The sequence below is a fragment of the Glycine max genome, chromosome 6, assembly GCF_000004515.6.
Source record: "Glycine max cultivar Williams 82 chromosome 6, Glycine_max_v4.0, whole genome shotgun sequence".
In the NCBI taxonomy this organism is placed as follows: domain Eukaryota; kingdom Viridiplantae; phylum Streptophyta; class Magnoliopsida; order Fabales; family Fabaceae; genus Glycine; species Glycine max.
The window spans coordinates 11,595,633-11,620,156 of NC_038242.2; the positions used below are offsets into that span (position 1 = coordinate 11,595,633).

Below are 24,524 nucleotides of genomic sequence, written 5' to 3' on the forward strand. Positions count from 1 at the left end.
TTAGTAGTCTCCTAACACCGTTAATAAATGTGTGTGATGTGACACGTTAAATGTCACCTGGATGCACACGTGGCAAACGTAATTGGAAAATAAGCAATGTCACGTCATAGGAACTAATATGACATAATTTTAAATGTTATATTAGAAGATGAAGAGCCAATTTTTGTATATAGTGTCAAATTGATCCCAAATAATTTTCAGTCTAATTGAAAATGTGATGAATTCTCTCTCACCATTTTCTACTTATGATTACATGATAAAATTTAAAATACCACCACCACAAACCCTACAACTACACCATATATTAACATCCTAACTTCTGTTTGCAGAATCTCTGGTCTCAATCTTAGACCAAAGTCTGGTATTGGTTCTATTCTATCTATTTCAGTTGCACCAACATCAATGTCTTCATCAACCCACGAAAAGAAATTACATTGATATGCATAACACAAAATATTCATGTTCAATCTTGCACAAAAATTAGAATACAAAAAACATCATTAATATTACTTACTTGTGGTAATGGACAGACATAAAATAGTCTTCCATTATTCCCGATCGTCCTTGTTGTTCGAATGATAGCTCTTCTATGACAATAACAAAAATGATTTGACGTTTTAACATTTTGGGGAAAAAGATGATCACTTAAATTATGTCATTTTAGTTCCTTTAATATCAATTTAGTCCATTTTTACGTGACAAGTAGAAAAAACTGATGTGGAAGTTCCACGTGTGCGTTTAGGTGCCACATTACACATTTATTAACGGTGTTAAGAGACTACTAACGACAGAGACTAACGTGACAAACGGAATGTAAAGTCGATGATCATTTTGACATTTTTTAAATCTCAGGAACCAAATTGACAACGACTCCAAAAGTGAGAGACTAATTTAATACTTTACTCATTTATTATTTTTCACAAAACTGTGTTTTGAAATGTGTGCCCATATTTGTTGAAGCAAAATATAAGATCATAGGATGTTCGTGAACGAAGATATTGAATGTAGAATTGCTCTTCCCAAGTCCCACCAACAATTCGTTTACGAAGTTAGGTAAGACAGGGCAGATGGCTGGATTGAAGAAGCTAGTGCAGTTGTTAATAAATGTATAACCATTTTTTTTGCTTTCTTGTTCTTTTGGAAATGTTAAACAGGGGTATATAGCTAAAGGATTTGACGGTAATCAGGGGAAAATGAGACATGGATTCATTGAAGGCAACATAGTAGTAGTAGTTTCTTGTTTTTGCACTCACCAACCCAACTTGTTCCCATTTCATTCATTGTGTTATTATTATTTGATTCGAGTGTTTGCATTTTAGGGCCATGATAATGCAAAAATAATGGAGTAGAAGAGTACAAAATTGAGCAGGACAAAATACACTTGTTTATAGATGGGTTGGTACAATGAACGGTGGCGCTCGTGCCACCTACCGCATGGGTGGCCTAGGCACTTCCCATGTAGTCAAAGGCATCGAAATTGACTGGAAAATAACACGTGTCAACATTCTTCAACTCAACTATTTCAACTTAGGTCATTTTATAATTTTTATTTCTTGGACAAATCTAATTTTACACCATAATTTTTTTTGTACGTTATGTCATTAATTGGAAGCCCTCTAAAGCAAATGGTATATATATATATATATATATATATATATATATATATATATATATTCAGGAAAATAAAATAATAATATTCACTTGCTTCTGGCATGCCACTGTAAGATTAAACACTTGAGAGATTCATATTCCTGGTCTTACTATGAACTATGATGTGATGTTCAGATAAAAGGTTTAGGTAGTAGCCAACCTTAACAAATGAAAAGAAGTTAGCAATTGATAAAACTCACAGGTGCATCAACTTGCTCTACCTACCCACCTTATTTTCGGCCTTGTCAGGAACAAAGGGTCTAAATAAATAGCCTTACATAACGACTCTAATTAACTCACCCTTTTTGTAAAAACCTCTCTCAGAGTTTGCTCACCCCTACTCTTCTTCCAGTCTCTATCTCAATCTCCATCAAATTTAACTAGTAAGATCTCTCTCTTTCTCTCCCTCAATCCAATTAGTTGCCAACTGTTCTTTATTGATTTTAGTCTCTAATTAGGTGCTTATATCTAAGAGAAATATTGTTTGTTTTGTGAATTTAATTTCAGTGGCTACTGAAGAGGTTTTGGTTGATGAAATCACTTACCCTACCAAGATCACTACTACCAAGCCCCTATCTTTGCTTGGCCATGGTAAGTTGCTTAAACTAGGTTCCTACCGGCTCTTCCAATTTCTTTCTTAATTTTTTTTTGAAGATGGGATGAGGTATGGATTTTTTAGTGTTCCTGTATGCTAATGTTTCCATCCAAGTTAAAAATTGAAGTAATAAACTTAAGGCAGCTAGGGATCTAGATCATGGACTTGCAATTTTTGTTCCAACGAATATTATAACTACTGGGGTATTTGCTATGATTTGATTCATTAATGAGTAACAAGTTGACACAACTTGATTTCCTTGTTTGACCAGGAATCACCGACATGGAGATTCACTTCATCCATGTGAAATTCTATTCAATCGGGGTTTATTTGGAGCCAGAAGTAGTAGGCCACTTGGACCAGTTCAAAGGAAAATCTGCAAAGGAGCTGGAAGATAATGAAGAGTTCTTCAATGCTCTCATTTCTGGTAAGTTGTGATCCATAGTAGCCCTAAATACTGTCAAATATCTCTTTAATCAGAACCCATATCTATTCATTAATTGGTATCAATGGACTAATAATGATATAGTAATATAATTTAATCGGCATGCCCCCATCAATATAGTTTTTTTTTTTACACTATCAATTAATCAGAAGTCATTACAAACTTATGAAACAGTTTGTAATTAAATGACAGTGTAATAAATCTTAACACCGTTAGTGCATGTATTAATTTGTTCATAATTACATACTACTAAGTGCTAAGTTATTGAATGAGCAATGTATTTATGTACAGCCCCGGTGGAGAAGTTTATTAGACTTGTGGTGATCAAAGAGATCAAGGGTGCACAGTATGGGGTTCAGATTGAGACTGCGGTGAGGGATAGGTTGGCAGCTGAGGACAAATATGAGGAGGAAGAAGAAGAAGCTTTGGAAAAAGTTATTGAATTTTTCCAGTCCAAGTACTTCAAGAAACTTTCAGTGATCACATACCATTTCCCAGCAAATTCTGCCACTGCTGAGGTAAAGTAGCAGCATCAGCTTATTGCTGATTACATTGGAATTAACTTAAGAAAATGGCTTAATTGTTTATTGTGCTTATTGTGTGCAGATTGTGGTATCTTTGGAGGGGAAAGAAGACTCCAAGTATGTGATAGAGAATGCCAATGTGGTAGAGGCCATCAAGAAATGGTACCTTGGTGGCTCAAGTGCGGTTTCTTCCTCAACCATTCAATCTCTGGCTAGCACTTTCTCGCAGGAGTTGTCCAAGTGAACATAACTTTGTATGGTGTAATAATCTTGGGGTCTGTGTTTTGTGTTGCTAAGTTGCAGTAATTGGAATTTTTCTCCACACAATGTTTTGCGGATTTCTGCTTTTGAACTTTTCGGAATAATGTTAATCTTGTGACTTGCCAAATTCTTAAGTGCTCTTTGTATGGTTATTCTTCATGCTGTTGGAACACATACATAATAAATCAACGCCCACACTACAAGTTTGAGTTTTTTACTTTTGATGGTGAATACATTTTTTTAGAGGGAAACAGAGATAACTTTATTGCTAAAAAGGGCAAGTTTATGCACAAGATGTGCCCAACCTCACCCCACACAAAAATACATGAAACAAGTTCAAATAAAGCCCAAAAGAAATAAAAGAACAAAAAAAAAAGCCTAAACCCCGCAATTTGTGACATATACGCACACAGCCCAGCCGTTGCTTCCTGCACTTCACAAGTTGCTACTTGTACTCTTTCTGGAATATTTGTTTGACCTTTCGGATTGATTATTCCGAAAGTCAAAACAGGAAGTACATTCTGGAATATAATTTTACATTCTGGATTGATCATTTCATAAGCCAAAAAGAAAGTGCAGGAAGCAATAGGCTACGCTCACAGGGCACACAGCCAGGAAAAAATACCGTAAAAAAGCCGCCACACTTCTACAATAGAGCCACAAAATCGCATCAGGGACTAAACATGCTAGAGGTCCATGCTATAAGATCAGACAATTGCTTCGTGCACTCTAGTATTTTCTAACTGGACCTCCTTGTTTTTAAATATCCCAAAACTGCCCTCCATGAAACCTCTGTCTGCCCTTCCTTCCTTCCTTGATTTTTAACTTAAGCATTGAAATCTTTGGGTGTTGTCACTACCTCCTTAAACTACCTTAATATGAAACAATGAAAATCATCTACTAGCTTCCATCCGACCTCGGTCAAGAGCCGCCGCCGCGTAAACACTACATCAAAATAAAAGATAAGTTTAATTATTAATTTGATCATTTTATTTATTTAGAATGTTCAATTAAGTCATTTTGTTTCCAAAAGTTTCAATTCTTTGTTTTTTAAAAATCTCTCAATGTTGTCCTTTGTTTCTTTAAAATGTTTCAAGGTGATTCTTTTCATCCAATTGAGGTTGACGATGTTAAATTAGAAATTTTGATGCAAAGAATCACATTAAGACATTTAAAAAAAAGAAGTTAAAGAATCATGTTGAAACATTTTAAAAAATAAAGGACATGATTGAAATTTTGGAACACAAAGTTTAATTGAACATTTTAAATAAATAAAGGGGCCAAATTGATAATTAAACTTTAAAAAATATTTTTTTCTTCTATTCCACTTGAGAAACCCAACTTTCTAATATATCGTAAAGAAAATATATGTCATCTTTATGTAGTGCGGAAGAGTAAAAAGGTACATCACACAACAATATAGTAGTATTAACTATAAAATATATTAGTTTATATTTTTTCAATTTCCAAATCGAAAACATGGGGTCAAGGAGCAGTTAATTTTCTAATTGGAGGCGCTCGTTTCTTCAGGGATAGTCTTGCATTTCAGCATTTGTATAAAAAAAAGAGAAAGTGTTTCAGTCTCAATGTTGCACTTCAGAAGCAAAAAAAGTCCCAATCTTGCACTTAACTTCACACATATGCAAACAAATATTACCTTCGGGTGCAAGTGCAACTGTCTTAGTCATGTAAATAGTTTAATTACCTACTTAATGCATTTGTAGCTATACAAATTGTGTGCTTAGTGGACCAACACGGTTAATCCAGCCGTAGGCCATAGGAGCAAGGGCTAAGAACGGAAGGAAACAAAGGAAAGCTTGCAAAAAATGAAAAAAAAAAAAGAAAAAGAGAGAAGTTATCCAATAATCTTCAAGTTGAAGGAAAAAGAATATAGTTAAAAAAAGCGCACTTATTAATTCATTATCAAACGGGAACGAGAGGAGGGGAAGAGAAACGATGGTGAGTGGTCCATCTTTGAATAATGCCTTAAAAAAAATGTCAATTTCAAGCTGCAGAGTATCCTCAATTCCCATTCATTGATTGCAATCCACGGGTAGTGCTGAATGAATGTTTATTTTCAAAATGTGGGCTTAAGAAGAAGCCCACAAAGGATATTTAGAGGAGATGAAGAAAGAAAAGATTGAGATTCCATTATGTGACCAGAAGAAGAATCATGATTAGATGGTGTTTTATATGCTCTTGTACTCAAATTGCCCTTCAAATCAAACATGGAAAGGAAAAAGACTAATTGGGCAAAATTAAGTCTCCCTTATCTAATGACTAACTTGGCCAATGGTTCTCTTTTCTTCTCTTGAATCCTGACTCATGAAATGGATGTTGTACTTGGAAGAATGTTGGTGTATGGAAGCTTGACTAGATAAGTAAAGTGAAAAGAAAAGAGGTGTTTCTCTCTATGCCTTGTGAATTGTGATCTACATTAAAATGGACAGAAGAGAAATTTTGAACTTTCTTTTTTAAATATCAAATGTAAAGTAACTTCGAAAGGTGTAACAACTAATCTATCTATGCAAACACTTTGAATAATAATTGAATAGAGAGTCTGGCACATGCCTCCCACGTGGAAAGATATAAGTTCTCACTTCTGTTTTTATGCTTATTGCTTATTGACAAGTTTTTTATTTAGATTTGAATCAGATTTCCAACTCTGTCTTTTTGAGGTGCTTATTCAGGACTTGGTTTAATCTCTGTACTAATTAAGGTTATTTCGATTGAAATATTTTGGACCATGTGATTTTCCCTTTATCAAAGAATATGAGACTCACATGGAAGGGGAAAAGAGCAATGGTGTTTGCTTTGACATGCAGAGCAAATAAATGATCTTTCATGGGATGTCTGATTGAAGGTAGATTTTTTTTCTCCTCTACTTTATGGAGACAATGCCATCCTAGTATCCAAGTTTGATCTAGTCATTCATTAACAAGATTTTTTTTTCTCTTCTATTTTCTGGAAATAATGCCATTGATCCAATCCGAGTATCCAACAAGTTGTGCATCACTTGCTTTTCAATCTATTTACACACAACAAGCATTCAAGATTGATGAGCACTATTTCTCATTTCGGGAAAACATGCAAAAACACAGAATGGTCTATGAAACCATAATCCAAACATGCACTATTCCCACACTAATATCTACCTCAAATATCTTAAAAAATTTCATACAATTACACAAATGCAAGTTAAACAAGAGAAGAAAAAAAAAGTTCCAAACTCAAGGCTAAAAACTCTCTAGTCTCCATTTGTTCATCCATTCCTTCTTTCTAGTGAACTCTGAGGGCGGAGGGTTAAGTTTGCAATTAGCCAATCACTTCCACAGCCACATATAAAGACTCATGTTGATGTCTTCCTCCCAAGGCATTCCCTACATGATGACTGGTTCCTGCAGCTACAGCTACAGCTCCAGAAATAGTTGGATGCTCAAGCAAAGATTGTCTGCAATTAGGACAAGAGGAGTGTGAGAGGAGCCATGTATCTATGCACCTTACATGGAATCCATGGTTACATTTTGGCAACACTCTAACTTTCTCCCCATCCACAAACTCCCCAAGGCAAATTGGACAGTCTGTGGCTGCAATACTAGCACTACCTGAACCATAAACAACTATAGGGATCTGATGCAATGCACTCTTCTTTAGGCCTTTCGCCACCAAGCGTGCCGCGGTCTCCTCCGGTGTCTCGAAAGCAAACCTGCGGCTGCATCTTAGAGCACATCTCACAATTGAGTTGAGCCCCAAAGCACATATAAGTGCACAAAGCAACGCGGCCAAGATAATCACCATGTTGGTATCAAAATTTGCATCACCAGTGAAAGTCTCTCTTGTTCTATTCATGCTGCTTGGTGCAGGTGAGCTTGAATTTGTATCAACAAGCAACAAGCGGTGGTGAAGAGTCATTATCTTGTGTCAACCACTTCAAAAACACTTACAATTCCAATTTTCAAGCTTAGAATTCTTGTACCCTTTTGATGTAAGATGAAGCACCTAGCTCTGCTGCTTGAAAAGCTTGGAGAAATGAGTTTGGAAATTTAGAAGCAAATAGACCCACATAGAGGCTTGAATCATCTTCTGGCTTGTGAAAACTCAAAACCTTTCTGTGATGTAACACTTCTTGCACTGGATGGTTACCTGAGTGTTGTTGAGGACAGAAGAATTTTGACGCTTGTCAGAGAAGTGTACTCCTACTGAAGCAAGCAAGAAAAGTTCTGAATTTTAAAAAGTTTTTTTCTTCTTAGCAATAAGAATTAGGGTAAGGACCTAAACCTTTTTGAGTTATGGCAATATCTGTCAGGAATCCCACTAGATAAAGGCTCTCAAAGAAGCATTTTTTGGTTACAAGGGAAAAGGGAACCAACCACAGATGGGGTGGTGAACACTGAATTCTGAATAGTATCTGAGACTTTGGAGGATGAAAAATGAAAACCAACACAAAAACTTTGTTTATAGATAGTTTAGATACTATTATAGTACTATAGAAGCACACAAGCTCAATCTCTGACTCTCAAATTCACATAATAGGCCAAAGCCATCATCATGCAAACCGTGACTATGTAGGCTGCAGAAGATTTTAATTGGTCTTACCAGCTTGTGAATTGTGATGTTTTCCCAACAGGAGTGGTTGGAGTTTTTTCTTCACACTATTGAGAGCACTAAATATGAGATTCAAAATTTGTGGCAAAATACGTTGTGTGGATATTATTATGTGGTGTTGTTTTGTCTTGGAGTGGTTTGTAGTGTTGAGGAGCTGCAGAAGAAGCAACTGGGACATAGATATTATGTTAGGAAGTGAAAGCAAGACAGCTTCTTTCTTGTCCCCTTGCATTTATTGTTTATTGCAAAAGAGGTACTATATGTATATGACATGCAGATAATAATAATAATAATAATAATAATGATTTTAATCTTAGAATCGGGATAGCGGGGGAAAAAGCGGTTGGGAATTTTGATTATGGTACCTGAATTGATCCATCCTAATCAAAAATTAGCTTATTTAAAGAAGCACTTATTCTCAGCACTAAATCCTTCCCCCACTCACCATTAATTTAAAGTTGAACCAATCTGTTGCCTTCGTTTGTTATGTTTTCTCATCCAACGTTCAGTGTTAGGTTGAGATTTAGTAGTACTGCTGATTATGGGGCCTTTAATTATGAGTTGTGGTGTATCAACGTACGATAAGAATAAAGTAAAGATAATTAAAATATGAAACTTGTTATATATTATGTTTTTAAATTTAATAAAGAAGATATTGTTGAAAAAAAATCTGATAAAGTATAAGGAAAATATATACTTGTAGTCAGAAAATAAGTATAAATTATTAAGGAAAAATGTAAGAGTATTAATAATTATAATATAATTGACAAAAAAATTATGATTATCACCTAATTTAGAATAAACATTTCATATTTAACATAATTTACAATATAATATTTAAATTTATGTTTTAAATAAAATTTTTGCATTTTTCATTTTATCATAAATAAAGTCTAATAATAACTTTTAGAGTAAATTGTACTCACACCCCCTGTATTTTTCTCAAATTACATTTGATATTCTTTCTTTTTTTTACATTACTTTTACTCTCTTTATGTTAATCGTTAATTAACGTCAATTGAAATATGTAAGTAGAAAAAATTATCCTACCATCTTTTGTTACACTCACAACCCTTGTGTTTTTCTCAAATTACACCAAATACTTCTCTCTCTTTTTTACATTACTTCTACTTTCCTTCTCTTAACGTTGTTAAATAATGTCAATTAAAATATGTGAGTAGACAAAATTGTCTTAATATTTTTGTTAAATATTTAATAGCAAATTAACAATTGATCCTCTGAATGGACCTTTCTTAAGCCAATAATAGTTTTCCTTTAATATTTGACTCTTACTTTATTGTTGTTAACACTGGAAGAAGATGTGATTTTTGATTGAGACATTATATTAAACACCTAGCCATAAAAAATAAATTTTAAAAAAAGGAATTAAAAACACAAATGTAAGAGCAAAAAACTAAAATTTGAAGTAAATGACCATATTCAATCAATAGACATTATTGGGAACACGTCCAACAAAAAAATAACAACCAAACAATCCAACACACACAAAAAATTGAACTAAAAAAAGAAGAAGAATGAAGGGTGTTAACACATAGTGTCATGTTTTTTATGGAGTTAAGAGGAAGAAGATAAAAGTATTTTAGATATAAATTTTCATTAAAAGTTATCTGACCAACATGTGCCTACTTTCTATTAAATTATTAAACAGTGTTTAGGAAGGAGGGAATATGGGTATAATGTGAGCTAAACAATTCAACGATTTTTGATAGGGTGCAATTTGAAAAAAATATAGGGAGTACGAGTGTGAGGAAGAAGATAAGTGGTGTATTTTAGATTTAAATTTTCATTAAAAGTTATATGATTAACATACATCTATTTTCTATTAAATTATTAAATAGTGTTTAGGAAAGAAGAAATCTTTATAACTAAACAATTAAGGAGTTTTTTTTTAGGGTGTAAAAAAAGAGAAATGTCAAATGCAATTTTAAAAAAATATAAAAGATACAAATGTAATTTAGTCTAACTTTTAACTTACATATAAGTATATATGTCAAGAAAATAAAAAATATTTATTATATTAAAAAAATATCCTTTTAGTTCCTATATTTTTCATTAAACATGATCAAGGTTCATACACTTTTCATATTAATAGATTTGGTTCTCAATTTTTTTTAAAAAAAAATAGTCCTTCTTCCGTAGGAATTCATTGTATTTTTTCAAAGTTAAGAAGGATTAAATTCATATCACTTTTTTAAAAATTGAGAAACAAATTCACCAATATAAAAATACAAGAACCTTGGTCACATTTGGCTAAAAGTATACGTGACTAAAAAAAACCCACTTTACCCTTTAAAAAATATTTAACATTTATTTTTAAGTGTTTAAAAGTATGTATTTAATAAAAATTAACTTATGTACAAAATAAACAAAATAAAAAAGTATAAATTAAATTTGTAAATGATTGATTGTTGAAGAAAATTGCAATCTTAAAACTTAGAAAAATATTTTTAGCATTTTTTAAGTTTATATATTTTGAGAAAGAAGAAAAGGGTAGGAAAAGAAAAATAATAGATGTAATAAGTAAGCTATGGTAAAGAAACAAAGAGATGAAATTTATTAAGCATTTAGGAAAGAAAAAAAAATTATAAATAATGATTTTGAGAATTTAAAAATCATTAATGATGCAAGTAAATATGATGTCAATTATTATCAAATGATAAAGTCGAAATCCACATGATAAAAAACATAATTTACATAATAAAATTGTGAAACAAATTCTTTTATAAATAATGTATCAATACATCCTATTAATATTTATTATTTTTTTTATCATATCATATCACTTGTTATCCATACACTTTTTTCTCTCTCTCTTTTTATCCAAGTGTTGAACAGAATCTGACATCTATCAATTTTTTCGAACAATGTTATATGTTGTTTCGACAAGAATGTTATATGGCCAGTTAAAACTGCTTTCGATTAGTCCATTATTAACCCAAGAAGCTTAAAAGCTGAGATCAGTTTGGCTTGTTATCTGTATTGAATGCAGTTTAGATTAAATTTTGTTATTCTTATCTTAAATCCATAAATAGCAAACACCACACAGTACGCCATTAATTTATGGGAGTGTTTGATATTTATAGTTTCTTAGAGCATACTTATCTTCGGCAATAATGCATTATTATGTGTTAATACCAAAGACAAGTTTGATGGGCTAAAGAAACTCCTTTGTTGTGTTTTATCAAAGTAATTAAATAAATAATCCCCAAATCAGATAGGGACATGTCTATATCACGGTGAGGAGGGTGTCTATGGCAAATCCACAATGAAGCTTAGCAAGTATGGTATTCGAAAGAGTGGGCACATGGGAGAGGTAATGTGGTTCAGATTTCTACATCAAGGGCCATTCTCACCCCCCCAATGGCAAAGCAAAAGGGCCACAAGTGTTCCTCATCATTCTCAGAGAGTGCCACATGTCCCTTGGATTGACTTTACCCCATACACAAGTTCCATCATTGCCAGCAGCAATATATTCTCTCTCGGCTACTTTACCAAATTCAATTGTTAGCCTCTCTCTCACACAATCGTGTCACGGGAAATTTGAGTCTAGATAGATATACATAGTTGTATAGCTTGTGTAATTGACAATTTAGCATACTAATCTAATAGTTAAAATTTCTCATTTATATATATATATATATCGAAACCATTAATTTATTAGAGAAATATTAGACTTTAGACCGAATTGAAACGACCCAATGACAAATCGAAATCATGAAAAATTAAGAGGGATGAAAAGGAAAACAATAGGGCGGGTGGTAAACACCACTACAAAATCTGACGGACAAACGATAACACCAGCGATAACAGAACATAGAGAGGGGATGGAAACGGAGCGGTGACCGGTTTAAACCCATTGCATGATCGGAAGCTCACTCTCATTCCCCCCCTAAACCAAAACGATGTCGTTCTCTCACCACCGTCGATCTCAATCCGAGATGCATTTCCGCATCCCCAACGACTTCGACCTCGAGGTGGATCTCTCTCCGCCGCATCATTTCCAAGATCCGGTCCCGTTCCATACCCCAATCTCCGCATCTGGAAACCCGTCGCTCCGGTCACCGGAGAAGCAACTCCCCCGACGCCTCTTCCTCCTCGTTGGTCGACGCCATTGATGCCGAGAAGGCCTTGTCCCCCTATAAGCTCGCTCAATTGTGGACCGTTGATCCCAAACGAGCCAAGAGGTACGTACGTTTCCGCATCATCATCATGATATATCGTTTCCTTGCATTCTCAAATTAACCTTTTCGATTGAATGGTGCGTGTGATTCAATCTCTTCAAACGGAAGCAACCGCTCTTTCCGCTCAATTAAGTCTTTTCCAGGTTCATATCTGCATTGCTTCATTCATAAGGCATCACGTTGTTCAACAAATGTTATTAGCTGCATTGTGTCTAATTTAGGGTGTGTTTCGGGATACAACTTTATTTTGATAGAGTTTCATTTATATTCACTATTGTGAGTATACATTTTATTACACTGACATCCAATTCACTATATGGTCACAACTCACATCATCTTATATGACGTGACAATAAGATGAATTCTTGTTGGAAGCTTATTATGTGAAAAAAAAAAATTACACTAATGGGGCTTATGAATCAAACTCTATTCAATAAGCTTTTATCACATGAGAGCTTATGTCATATATTCGACCAACCAACATGGTGTGACTTAGTTGACAGATAACTTTGTCTTTTAAGCATGTGGTCATGGGTTTGATACTCGGGTCTGTGTGTATGGAAAACATCTGCTGGGAGATATCAAACCCTTAGATGAATCCTAGTATTTCAAATTATTAACCCTTCATTTCCGCCTGGGGTACACTGAATTCAACCAAAAATATATATTTGACCACATATAGAATATTATTTTGATAATTTAAAAAGAAGTTATGATTCTCAAACTATTTTCATAAGCTCAAATAAGCTTCCCATAAGTTCTTCAAAACGTCCCCTTAGTTGTTTCTAGTGATACATGTACTTTTCTTGGTTGTCCTCCTGTTTTGTTTTTGGAATTTATTGTATTTTTAAGATGTTAGTATTATTATGCATAGAAGAAAGGCTTACATATTTGCATGCGAAAGAACTCTTAGATCTTGTAGTCAATATGTAATGCTTGAAAAGTCATACTCCCTTTCTTTAAAGTCAGGGAAGGAGAGAATCAATGCAAATAATTACTGATTACTGTGCCATGAGAAATGCTAGGGCTCTCTCCGCATGTGAAATGCATACAGGACCTATTAAATGTCGATTAGAGTGTGTATTTATCATTCTTGTGTTATTTATTATTCCAGTATCCCACATTCAGTTATATATATGTCACATCACTGATCACACATTCGCATCTACATGGTAGCTAGCTGTTCACACCTAGTTTTATTGCCTCGTGCAGGAATTTGGTTGCCTGCACTCCAGATACAAACTGCATGTGGTGCAGTTTGTATTTGGACAGTATAAATATACTTAAGATTATTCATGGATGTGGAACTAAATAATTTGGATGAATGAGATCATGTCTATTTTGTAAAAAAACATAGACAATCTTGATCCCCTCATACATATGCAAGGCGTTTGGTTGTAATGTTCACTAAGCATTGTTCTATACGTGCGTATATGAGGAATGCTAACTACACTCTTTTATACTCGCCTTTTGTCACTTTTTTTTGGGTGAAATGTCACATGGGTAAAGAGTATGTTGCCTAGTATTTCTTATATATATATATATATATATATATATATATATATATATATATATATATATATATATATATATATATATACATATATAAGATACCTCTTGTATTTTTTCAAATTGAAACACAAGGCTTTTAGATGTCTATTCTACATCCTGTCTCATCAACATGATTGTCTTGTAATATTACAGGATGCGATTCCTATAGGATTTTCTTTATTTGCTTGCTTTGAAGTTTGAATAGGCTGCCTTTTGCCAATGTCAGGAATAGTAACCTACCCTATTTTTTTTCTGGTGATTTTTTCTTTGCAAATTGGTTTACTTTTGATTCTTGAGGCGACTTTTTCTTTAAATAAAGATTCCTTTGTTTCCTGTATTGCACTTTGTTTCCAATTCATTAAATTAAATTGGATATATGGAATGGCGGCATTCATATTATTCTACCTGAGACTTATTCTTTCTGAAACATCTTTTTTCAGAGAGATACAACTGGTCTGACTACTGAAAATACGGAGTTGAAGCTTAGGTTACAAGGCATGGAACAACAAGCTAACTTATGTGATGGTACGTTTCAACCATAGTAAATCTACAGATTTTAGTCACTGTACATGTTTATCTTTGACATCAGTTACATATATCTTGATTATCTTTGATATCAGTTGCATTACATATATCCTGAGAAATTTTGCTGGTTTTTGCTTCAGCAGGAGTGGAATTATTTACCTAGAGGGAAGTTATTGGAAATTGTTTTCAACTTTTGATGCTTTTCTAAATGTCATTTTATAATTGTTAGACTGCATCATTCCAGAAGACGAATTGGTCCTTGTGATCAATAGCCTACTAGTAGTGTTTCTATTTTGTTAAACTTTCAGCTAATATATTGTTATTTACAACTCATTTCCATGACTTCAACCCTCCTGTCTCAAAAAATTATAAAATATACGGCTCTAAATGAAGCACTGAAGAACGAAGTTGATAGGCTCAAGATTGCAACTGGAGAGATAGTAATGCATACCGATGCCTATGGTTTGGGACTGCATCCACTTACATATTCTCAAGCTCCATTCTTCTCACATCAGTCACAACATGGGCAGAGAGAACTTCAGGCCATGAAAATGTGGTAGTTGCATTCACTCTCATCTAATGTGCCTACTTCCCATGAGCCTCTGTTTGATCTAGACATTCCCTATGATTTGTCAGAAATGTTGTCAAGTGAATCCATCGGCCAATTTCAGGGACTGGACATAGGCAACGGGGTTTCTCATAATCTGATGCCAGATTGTCCATCCATTTGTGTTAATAATATCAACAATGCCTTTTGATGCAAATTAGACTGACCAACATGTCACCAGCCTTTTTATTGGAGTGTTCATAGACTGACATGAGTGAGACCTAAAGGTATTGATTTTATTTTTTTTTCTATTTAATTAAGTGCAAATTTGGATTAGTTCATCTTGAAAAAATAACTTTTGCATTTTTTAAAGGAAAAAAAGTATTTATCACCCCAAAAATAAGTTGAAACAATAAATTTCACATCTTGTGTGGCTTGGTTAGGCTTAAATTAATTTATGTAGATAAAAATGTGAGAGGTTTTTTCAAGTTATATAATCCATTCTGGTCCATTTTTTACATTACTGGGAGAATTTGTACTTAATTGCACCTTCCATGCACACAACTTTTTTTACTTCAGTCTGTGTGTACACGTTTTTTGCACTTAAGACAGACTAGCAGGTGTTTCTGACAGTTCTCATTTTCTACCATGTTGCGCAAAGAACCATTTGTCATCAACTTTAATTGCAACTATTCATTCATATGGACATGGTGTGCCATGGATGGACCATCATATTTATATTTTTGTGGAAACATAAGTTAGACCTGTTTTGTTGGTTTACTCTCCTGTCAATTTTAAAGAAGCCATTTGAATGAGGGCCTCAAATGTCCACAGAGTTTACTAGTTTGGTATCGTGTTAGGCGAGAAATAAATGGCAAGCACTTCTAGTTATCATGGTCCCTTCTATCTTCTCTGTTGTCTTTACTGTTAGTTTTTCATTTTAATTTTCCCCTTCTCAGGCATTTTATGTGGCAAGTTTGCTGATAAGATTGCAGAAAGAGTTGTATATTGTTAAAATTATCTACATTTTGAAAATTAGATTGGTCATTGAATCACTGGAAAATATGTAGTTCATTTGTTTGTTTTAGTTGAATTATTGATAACTAAGTATAAATATCTTAAAAGTTGCATAATATATTAAGTAATAAATTAACACTAAATCCTTAAAAAGGTGAGATTTTATATTCATCTTATTATATATTTTGTATGATAAAAAGAAGTCAATAGCAACTAGCAAGTGGTTGAATAATTTGTAAATGAACTTTATGTAGTATACTTTTGTTGCTTGGCATTGGGTCTTAATTGACTGCAAAATGTTTATTTGAATAAAAAAATAACAAAAAATAAAATAAAACAGTTGATTTAATTTAGTTTTTCATCATCAATTTTGTATCAATTTTCAACAGATTCTAAATCAACCGGTTTTTCGGTTTAAGTACATCGAAAATCTAATTAGTTCTTCAATTTTCTGGTCGAATTGACCGATCGGAATCGTATTTTAAAAAAAAAAAGATTTATTCAAAGAGATATGAACTAAAGTTACAAAACAAGGAAAAAAATAAATTTTGCGCGATATATTTCTGAGTCAAGTCAATGACCGCTAACGTATTTGGAAACCACTTTTATAAGGTAAATGATAACTTTTTTTTTAAAACAAATCTCTACATGAGTAAATAAAAATAATTAGTCTTTTTTTATAGTAAATTGAACTAAATACACTTTTTTTATTTATAGTTTTAAGACAGACAATATATTTGTTTGGTTTTTTTTCGGAGAAAAAAATGAACTCTCTGACCACTCGAGTTAAGACATAGTTACCATATAATCACAAATAAAAAACTTTAAAAAAATAACAACACAATACTTTCAGTAAGAAAAAAAAAACTTATTAGTCAGAAATAAACAAAGTCATTTATTAGTCCAATACTATTAGGCCTAATTGGACAATCGTAGACACAATGTCCTGTACGAGTTTAGAATCTTTCGACCCCACACCAATGTCCATGCAGTCGCATAACATGTGATTCGATATGTAATTCATCAACAACTTGCAACACAAATCATAAGATTCATCCTAGAGACACTTTACATTCGCAAACACTAACTTGAGCATTAGAGTATGTCCAGGTACATCATCAAAGTTCTAGTCATGCAGACTACAGGGAATTTTGCTTGAATATTCTGCCCTAGACTGGTTTTGAACAAGTATAATACATTCTCAATGTGGTACTTAAACTACAAGACTCTTTCATCTAATAAACAAGTCTTTTGAATTGGGTTCTTTGTATGTGCTCAAGTCATAAATCATAACATAGTCTTAAGTAAAAAATGATCAGAAAGGGATGCTTGAAATAGAATTATTGCCATGTAATCATCATTGCCAGAGAAATGAAAAAGTTATAATGTAAATTTTGAACGAGAGATAATTCTATATTCAAATTGGATAGAATTATTGTGGGTGTTAAACTCTTCCTCCAACTTCCCAATTATATATATTATATTTTGATTATATTATTAATCAATGTGAGATCTTTAACATATTTTTTTCATATTAAGGACTCGACTTCTCAAGTGTAAGATTTGTAGGATTAGATATTTGCGAGTCTAATGACTCAATATGCTCAACATCAATCCATTGATTGTACTTTAATATTATCTTAAAATTTAGGTTTGAGTTAACCAATGTTCTCCATCCTCAATCCATCCAAACGTGCGCTGGTTCTTCTCAGACTTGTTAACAGAACAAAGTTGTCTAATAATAACTTCTCTGTCCTTTTAACTCAGTGATGAGTAATGACTACCCTGGATTACCATGGTTCAAAATAAGAATTTCATTTAAGTTCACTAGCATCCCATCCAATCGGGAAAATTAATGCACATATTCTTTTTCTTTTTACCTAACTTCAACTAAATAACAACCTCTATACCTAACCGAACTCTTGAACAACTAATATGATCCAAAGCAGTTAACCCTACATCAGATTATATCATCTAATAAACCCAATGGGACACGTCATTTCAACGGATACACGGGCACCTAACTTGTAACCAAAAATAGTCTCACTTCTTATGGTTATGGATGGCCTATTAGGCTACAGCCCCCAGCATCCAATTTCAATGCACATGGTAGGGTTGGGAACATGTTTGAATTTGAAGTTTGAACAACACAAAAGAAACTAACTTTTGAAAGACTCTACATATATGACCATTGCAGTTAACTACCAGTGACAAAGCAGTTCTCCATCCTTTGTTAATGGTTCAACTTCAGTCCATATTATGGGTTTTGCATGTTGTCCAAGTGGAACTAGGAGACAAGCCTTGTGAAGGGCACTTTCATATGGTCCCCAGACAAATTAACAATGTATGGATTTTATCCACATGCCCTTCTGTGGATCTCATTTCTAGTGTCCTTCATCCATTCCCCTTAAGGAGATTCTTTGTTTTTTCTTTGTTCGATCTATATGTCAAGCATTAACAAGAATTTTTCTCATCATTTTTAATTTCATTTTTGTTGTCATTATTATCATCCCTTTTTATTTATTTGTAGATATACTCGATTTTAAGAAGTGGTGGAATGTTGCATGGTCATAAATGCACAAGCAAGGAACTTTATTGTTTTCCCTTTTGGTCTTTTGTCTTTTGGACACAAGTTTTTCCACTCCTCTATCAAAATCTGACACTAGTTTTGACATGCCCTCTTCATGTTTCCTTCTACTTTTTTTTTGGTTTTGTGGTATGGCCATTAAATCTTGACACATTAGCACCGAAAATCGGTGCACTCAAATGACGTTGGCTCTTTTATCAAAAGTTTTTTTTTTTTTTGGGTTAATTGCTTTTATATATCTACGGAAACTACCCTGATAGGACAATGACGAGAAAAAACAAAAGGTAAATACATCCTTCACGAGTATGGGCAGAAAATGTTGTTCCAGTGCTTCACGGAGTGATTAATTCATCAAACCATACTCTGATATTATTAATTTCAATCCCCTAGCAAGACAAATTAGCTGGCTTCATGAAAAGATGTTCCTACGGTGATTTAAAAGGGACGTTTAATCGTGTCCTAATAAAAGATTGCCACCACGTAACCAAATGATTTGATACTAAACAGTTGCTGATCTACATTTGTCCTTTTGTTCTTGCTATCTATTAATTTAATTTTACTTTTTCAAGTCATACTCGGGAGGAGATTTCCTCTTATTATATATTCTTACAAACACTTTCATGTTATTAAGATTCCATATGCAATGTGTAGATAATATACATCAGAAATGCTTCAGCCAAAATTTCAAACCAATTAATCAATCTATAGTGAAGCAAATAACCAAAACACCATATCTCAGTCTGATTACACTGACCTTATTTAATATGCCATTTTTAATTTCAATAAATATAAATTAAACATGTTCTTAGTTAGCATTTTTTTTCATAAATTTGTTCTGCACCATGTAATAATTAATCAAAGTAGCTTCCAGTTGTAAGCAAATTATATAAATCCACGCCTCATATTATAATAGTTTGATCACTACTGATATAACAAGCCACTAGATGATTAATTTATTTATAAGTAAGTCATTATACAAATTTGTTGTAATTGCTTTCCAGTTTTCTTTCGTCAATATCCACAGAAACAAAACAACCCAATTTTTCTTATTTTTTCTGAAAATGACACTTGAATGAAATGGGCCGTAAAGAACGGGACGGGCATGTGCTCGTAACGTGGTAGGGCCAATGTGAGATCTTAACACTACCTTTTTTACAAGACACCGTAAAAAAAGGAACGTACAGAAAAGTAGCACCGTAAAATGAAGGTTGGAAGCATCGAAAGCTTAGTTTCATTAAACAAAAAATTAACCACTCTCATTTTCTTTGATTAAACTACAAGCCCTTTCATTAAACGCCATGTAATAATTTATATGCTTTTTGTTTAAGCCCCAAGACCTTTGATTAAAAGCAATCACATCTACCAAAAGAATTTCGTTCAATTAATTCAACAATATGTATAAATTATTGTAAATTGTTTTGTATCTTTTTTTTTATTTTCCTGTGGACAAAAAGAACGCAACCACGTGTCCGGTGGCACATTCCAAATTGTACTAGGCTAGTTGTTCCGTTTAACAATTTGACTGTGTCACTGTAATGGTTATATCAATTTAATTAACACTGCACCCAAAGTTTGTTGTTACCTCCTGATTCTTGATGTAGGCTTCTAGGCTTAATATTGAATCTCTTCTAACCAAACTTGCTTTATCAATACTTTAAGTTTCCGATTTGCAAAAGAGATGTATAAGTGTGAGAAAATATTAGAAAAAGTTATTATTGCACTTGGGGATTTGCCTCCTAATATGGAATGTGGTCCTTGTGATTCAAAGGAAATTAAAATCTTCACAATAAGAAAAATTTATGCCCCTTTGATGAGGTAAGGAAAAAACGGATGAGTAAAAGTTTGTAATTAATATTTGATATGGGTGAATTCGTTGGAGAAAAATGGTCCACAGGACCACAATAAAAGTATACTACTGTTATACTCACTACTTGGATTTACATTTCACATATTTTTAAATTTGTTAAAAACCTTAAAAGTATATAGATATAACTCTACTAAAGTAAACTATACATGTTTCTTCATTTTAGAGAAGTCAAGACAATGAGTTAGTTTGATATGACTGTTTTAATTTAAATTTCTATGCAATGTGGTATAAAGAGTGGGTAACCAAACTTTGATTCACCATATAAGTGGACATATATAGGTTAATTTATTTTGACAGCAGAGACAGTCACCTTAGTGCCTTCTCGTTAAATTATAGTGTACTTTTGCTTAATTAGAGTATCATTTGTCATTGTAGCCGACAAATAAAATATAGGATTCTCTCCGAGTAATAGTCATCTGAAGTGACTAATATATGCGAGGATTGTAATTAAAAAGTTAGGCAACCGAAAGAAAAAGACAGAGAATTTGTAAGTTCTCTTTTTTTTAGTTTTGGTCATCATTGTTCATTGTTAAATTTAAGCCGTACCGATTTTTCAAATCTCGTTAACTTGAGCATGCCACACGTGTAATCAGAATACTTGAGCTCTTGGTTCTGATGGAGTGCTACAGTTTCATGTCGGTTATTTGCTAAGATACTATCCAATATTAAATCCTTCTGCATACAAATTTCTTTTAAAAAAATATTGTCCTATTCATATGTAATAGAGCAGACCCATGCAGAATATAGAAAGGGCAATGTATCTCTATAGACAGGAATGGAGAAACGGAGGATTGTAGCAGCATTCACAAGATATAGTATATTTTAATTTTTCTTTTTAAGGGCATTCACAAAATAGTTTTTTTTCCTCACACATATTCTATACTGCTTCTGTTAAAGACAATTTTATACTGCTTCTCTTTTAAAGATAATTTTATTCGAAACACGGAAAATACTTTCTTAAACTTCTAAGGAATATTTGGATTACAATTTGATATGTTGTGACAGACTAATGCAAATTTCAACATATGAACTTCAACTCTCAAAGAAAATTTCAAGATTGATTCAATATGATGGAAGATACTAACCTCTTTAACTAAAACCAACCCCTATTAGCAAATAAAGTTACTGACTAGAACTTAGAATGGTCGTCCATTGAATGCAAATAAGAAGAGAAGTGAAAACGGGTTATACATGCAATAGTAATTAATAATAACACTAGCAGTCTAGAATACCTTAACACAAAGAAAGTCATTAATTCTACACGGTTTGGTGCGGCCCTCAACAAGAGCACACCATGTTGGACACTGACCCAAAATTAGTGGCCCTTTTGTGCTATAGGCCGTGATTTAAGGGAAAATTTTAAGAAGAGAATACATACGTAACGACCACATGAAAATTAACGTTCAATACTAATCACACAAAACGATTGATGAATTAACGTTAGCATATAATAAAATTACAAGAGAAAAAATGCATGTGCCAAGTGGGCCCGTAGATTAAGTAGTTGGTAGTGTGACCGAAACATGAGCATGTGCGCCTTGATTCTTGCTCGACGTTCCAAAAAATGTGAATCCGTTTTTGTGGCTTTGGCCTCTCTCTTTAGACCTGAGAAACGCTATGTTGTCTCATTCGGGCATGGGACCCCACATCTCACACTCTTTACTGCCTCCAACCTATGCTTAAACTTTCCTATATAAAGCAAACCAAACCTTCGCTAAGCATTAAGCACCAACGAGTAAACCACTCTCTCCTACTATCTTTTAAATCCTTTTGTACCCTCAACTCCATAAGCCACTAGTACCTCACAATGCCCATTGTAGCAACCTCTCTTCTCTTCTTTCTTCTTAATTTATGCCTCAGAGGCACTTATGCTGACTATGGAGGTGGTTGGCAAGGTGGTCATGCCACATTTTATGGTGGAGGTGATGCATCTGGCACAATGGGTAAGTTCATTCAAAGTGTTACATTTTTTAGAGTATTTCAAAAGGTTTTTAGTCTCACGTTACCTAATTTTGCTAATCTTCAAGTGTTTACATATCAACAAGGCAATTACATAAGGTTCAAACAAAATGCCTAGCTTTTTTCATTTGGGCACACATGGGGTTAAAAAGTTAATGGGTCTTTAAATCTTTTTATATTATTTTTTATTTCTACATATAAAAAAAAAACATAAAAATTGTTGTATTGGACTGCCCATAACTTTATGTCACGGGCTACTTATATATTACTTTCACTCTCTCTCCTATTATGAGTCAAAGCTCATGAAAAAATTGTTGTTTTTTTACAGGAGGGGCTTGTGGATATGGAAATTTGTACAGCCAAGGGTATGGCACTAACACTGCAGCACTCAGCACTGCTCTATTCAACAATGGCATGAGTTGCGGGTCTTGCTATGAGATGAAATGTGACACTGACCCCAAATGGTGCCTCCCCGGTAGCATAATCGTTACTGCCACAAACTTCTGCCCCCCTAACTTTGCATTGGCTAACAACAATGGTGGCTGGTGCAACCCTCCTTTGCAACACTTTGATCTTGCTGAGCCTGCTTTCTTGCAAATTGCTCAATACAAAGCTGGAATTGTTCCAGTTTCCTTCAGAAGGTAATAAATGAAAACATTACAAGACAAACTCTTCAAGTGTTGTTATTTTACTCTCTTTTTTTCTCCACTTTTATACTTATATACCTTAAAACATGTCTTTATTTACTCTATGCGAGATTTTAAGAGCATGGATATCCGTTGCAAAATTACATTTGAGGCAAAAGTAATTTTGACAACGGATTAAGACTCTTGCTTTTTATTCATTTTGTTTTATATGTTGAATTTACATTTAAATGTACCTCACAACATTTTCAATTGCAAATCAAACATGCACTGATTCTCTAACATAGCTTAACATACTTTTGTTTTTGGCCTAAAACAGAGTCTCCTGTGTGAAGAAAGGAGGGATCAGGTTCACCATCAATGGTCACTCTTACTTCAACTTGGTTCTCATCACAAATGTTGGTGGAGCTGGAGATGTTCATTCTGTGTCCATCAAAGGGTCTAGAACTGGGTGGCAAACCATGTCTAGAAACTGGGGGCAGAATTGGCAAAGCAACTCCTACCTGAATGGCCAAAGCCTCTCTTTTCAGGTCACTACAAGTGATGGCAGGACTCTCACTAGCAACAACATTGTGCCTGCTAACTGGCAATTTGGACAAACATTTGAAGGGGCACAGTTCTAGGAACCTTAATGATTTTTAAGTACACATTAATTTGTGTGTAATATATGATGGCATTGTTCACTAGTTTTTGTTATAGTTGGAAAGGGTGGGGAAAGAGAAGAAACGAAGGTAGATTAGGAGGAGTTTCTGGCCAACATGGCCCCTAATGCTGTGGTGGCTATATGGCACCCGCTAGGCCTAATATAATATATAGTCTTTTATTTTATATCTATCATCTCATTGATAAATGCCTTTTGATGAAGTAAAAGGTGTTGATGATCTCAATTGCCTTGTATATTTGATCCCCCACAATATATGGTACAAAAACCAATTTGGGGGCGATTTAATATCAAGTTGATTATGCTTTTTGATTACAAGTCACTTCCAACTTTTGGATCTTCAGTGACTAAACTAAATTTGATTAATGAGTAATAAATCCTCCAGGGAACACAAAGAAAATTGCACCGACTTCATTTTACTAGTATTTTCACTTCAGTACTCCTTGTCCTGCGCTTGTCATGATGTGAAAAAAATAAACCAGTTTCTTATACCATATTATTTTAATATTGAATTGGTTTGTTGCATCTAATTATACGAAGGCTAGATTACCAAGTAATATATGATTCTTAAAGTCAAGAATTTCGAGAAGTAAAACCATTTTATTCTTCTTCCTTTTATTTTTTTTTATTCATTTTCCTTTTTTTCTAGTTTTGCAATTTCTTATTGCAATGGGACGAGGGCTTTGGGTTGACTTGTACCATCAATAGCAATAGCAACTATAAAGAATAAAAATGCAAAGTTTTTCGCATCCCAAAAGGTAAAAGACTGGCTAGCTAACTTCTCGGGCTATGCAATTGCGTCCCAAAAAGCTCCTCAAATTTAAGAGTTGTTAATCTGTTATAAAAAAGACAATGCTAGGAATACATCTTCTTTTAATATATTT

The 24,524-nt window shown here is 33.5% G+C and overlaps 4 protein-coding genes across 5 annotated transcripts; 3 read left to right on the forward strand and 1 right to left on the reverse strand.

Moving 5' to 3' along the window:
* Nucleotides 1-1,816: 1,816 nt before the first annotated feature.
* Nucleotides 1,817-3,692, forward strand: CHI4A (chalcone isomerase 4A). Its single transcript, NM_001249853.2, has 5 exons — nt 1,817-2,033; nt 2,158-2,241; nt 2,517-2,672; nt 2,982-3,208; nt 3,297-3,692. Coding segments are annotated over exons 1-5 (630 nt in total). The 5' UTR covers nt 1,817-2,032; the 3' UTR covers nt 3,459-3,692.
* A 2,838-nt stretch (nt 3,693-6,530) lies between these two features.
* LOC100787273 (RING-H2 finger protein ATL74) lies at nt 6,531-8,296 on the reverse strand. Of its 2 annotated transcripts, none has more exons than XM_014776431.3 (2): nt 8,072-8,296; nt 6,531-7,618 (listed from the first exon to the last, which is right to left on the reverse strand). In XM_014776431.3, the coding sequence occupies exon 2, from the start codon at nt 7,385-7,387 to the stop codon at nt 6,791-6,793; it is 597 nt and encodes a 198-aa protein (XP_014631917.1). In that variant the 5' UTR covers nt 7,388-7,618; nt 8,072-8,296; the 3' UTR covers nt 6,531-6,790. The 2 variants fall into 2 exon arrangements, with proteins under 2 accessions (XP_014631917.1, XP_003528016.1); XM_003527968.5 differs by having other exon boundaries at nt 7,754-8,296.
* Nucleotides 8,297-11,601: 3,305 nt separating this feature from the next.
* Nucleotides 11,602-16,008, forward strand: LOC100787795 (bZIP transcription factor 18). The gene is given in 5 exon segments (XM_006581650.4): nt 11,602-12,116; nt 12,118-12,300; nt 12,302-12,425; nt 14,274-14,358; nt 14,752-16,008. Coding segments are annotated over 5 exon segments (870 nt in total). The 5' UTR covers nt 11,602-12,003; the 3' UTR covers nt 15,117-16,008.
* Nucleotides 16,009-22,099: 6,091 nt separating this feature from the next.
* Nucleotides 22,100-23,843, forward strand: DD2/63 (expansin). Its single transcript, NM_001253184.3, has 3 exons — nt 22,100-22,319; nt 22,664-22,976; nt 23,299-23,843. The coding sequence occupies exons 1-3, from the start codon at nt 22,184-22,186 to the stop codon at nt 23,600-23,602; spliced, it is 753 nt and encodes a 250-aa protein (NP_001240113.1). The 5' UTR covers nt 22,100-22,183; the 3' UTR covers nt 23,603-23,843.
* The last annotated feature ends 681 nt before the right edge of the window (nt 23,844-24,524 follow it).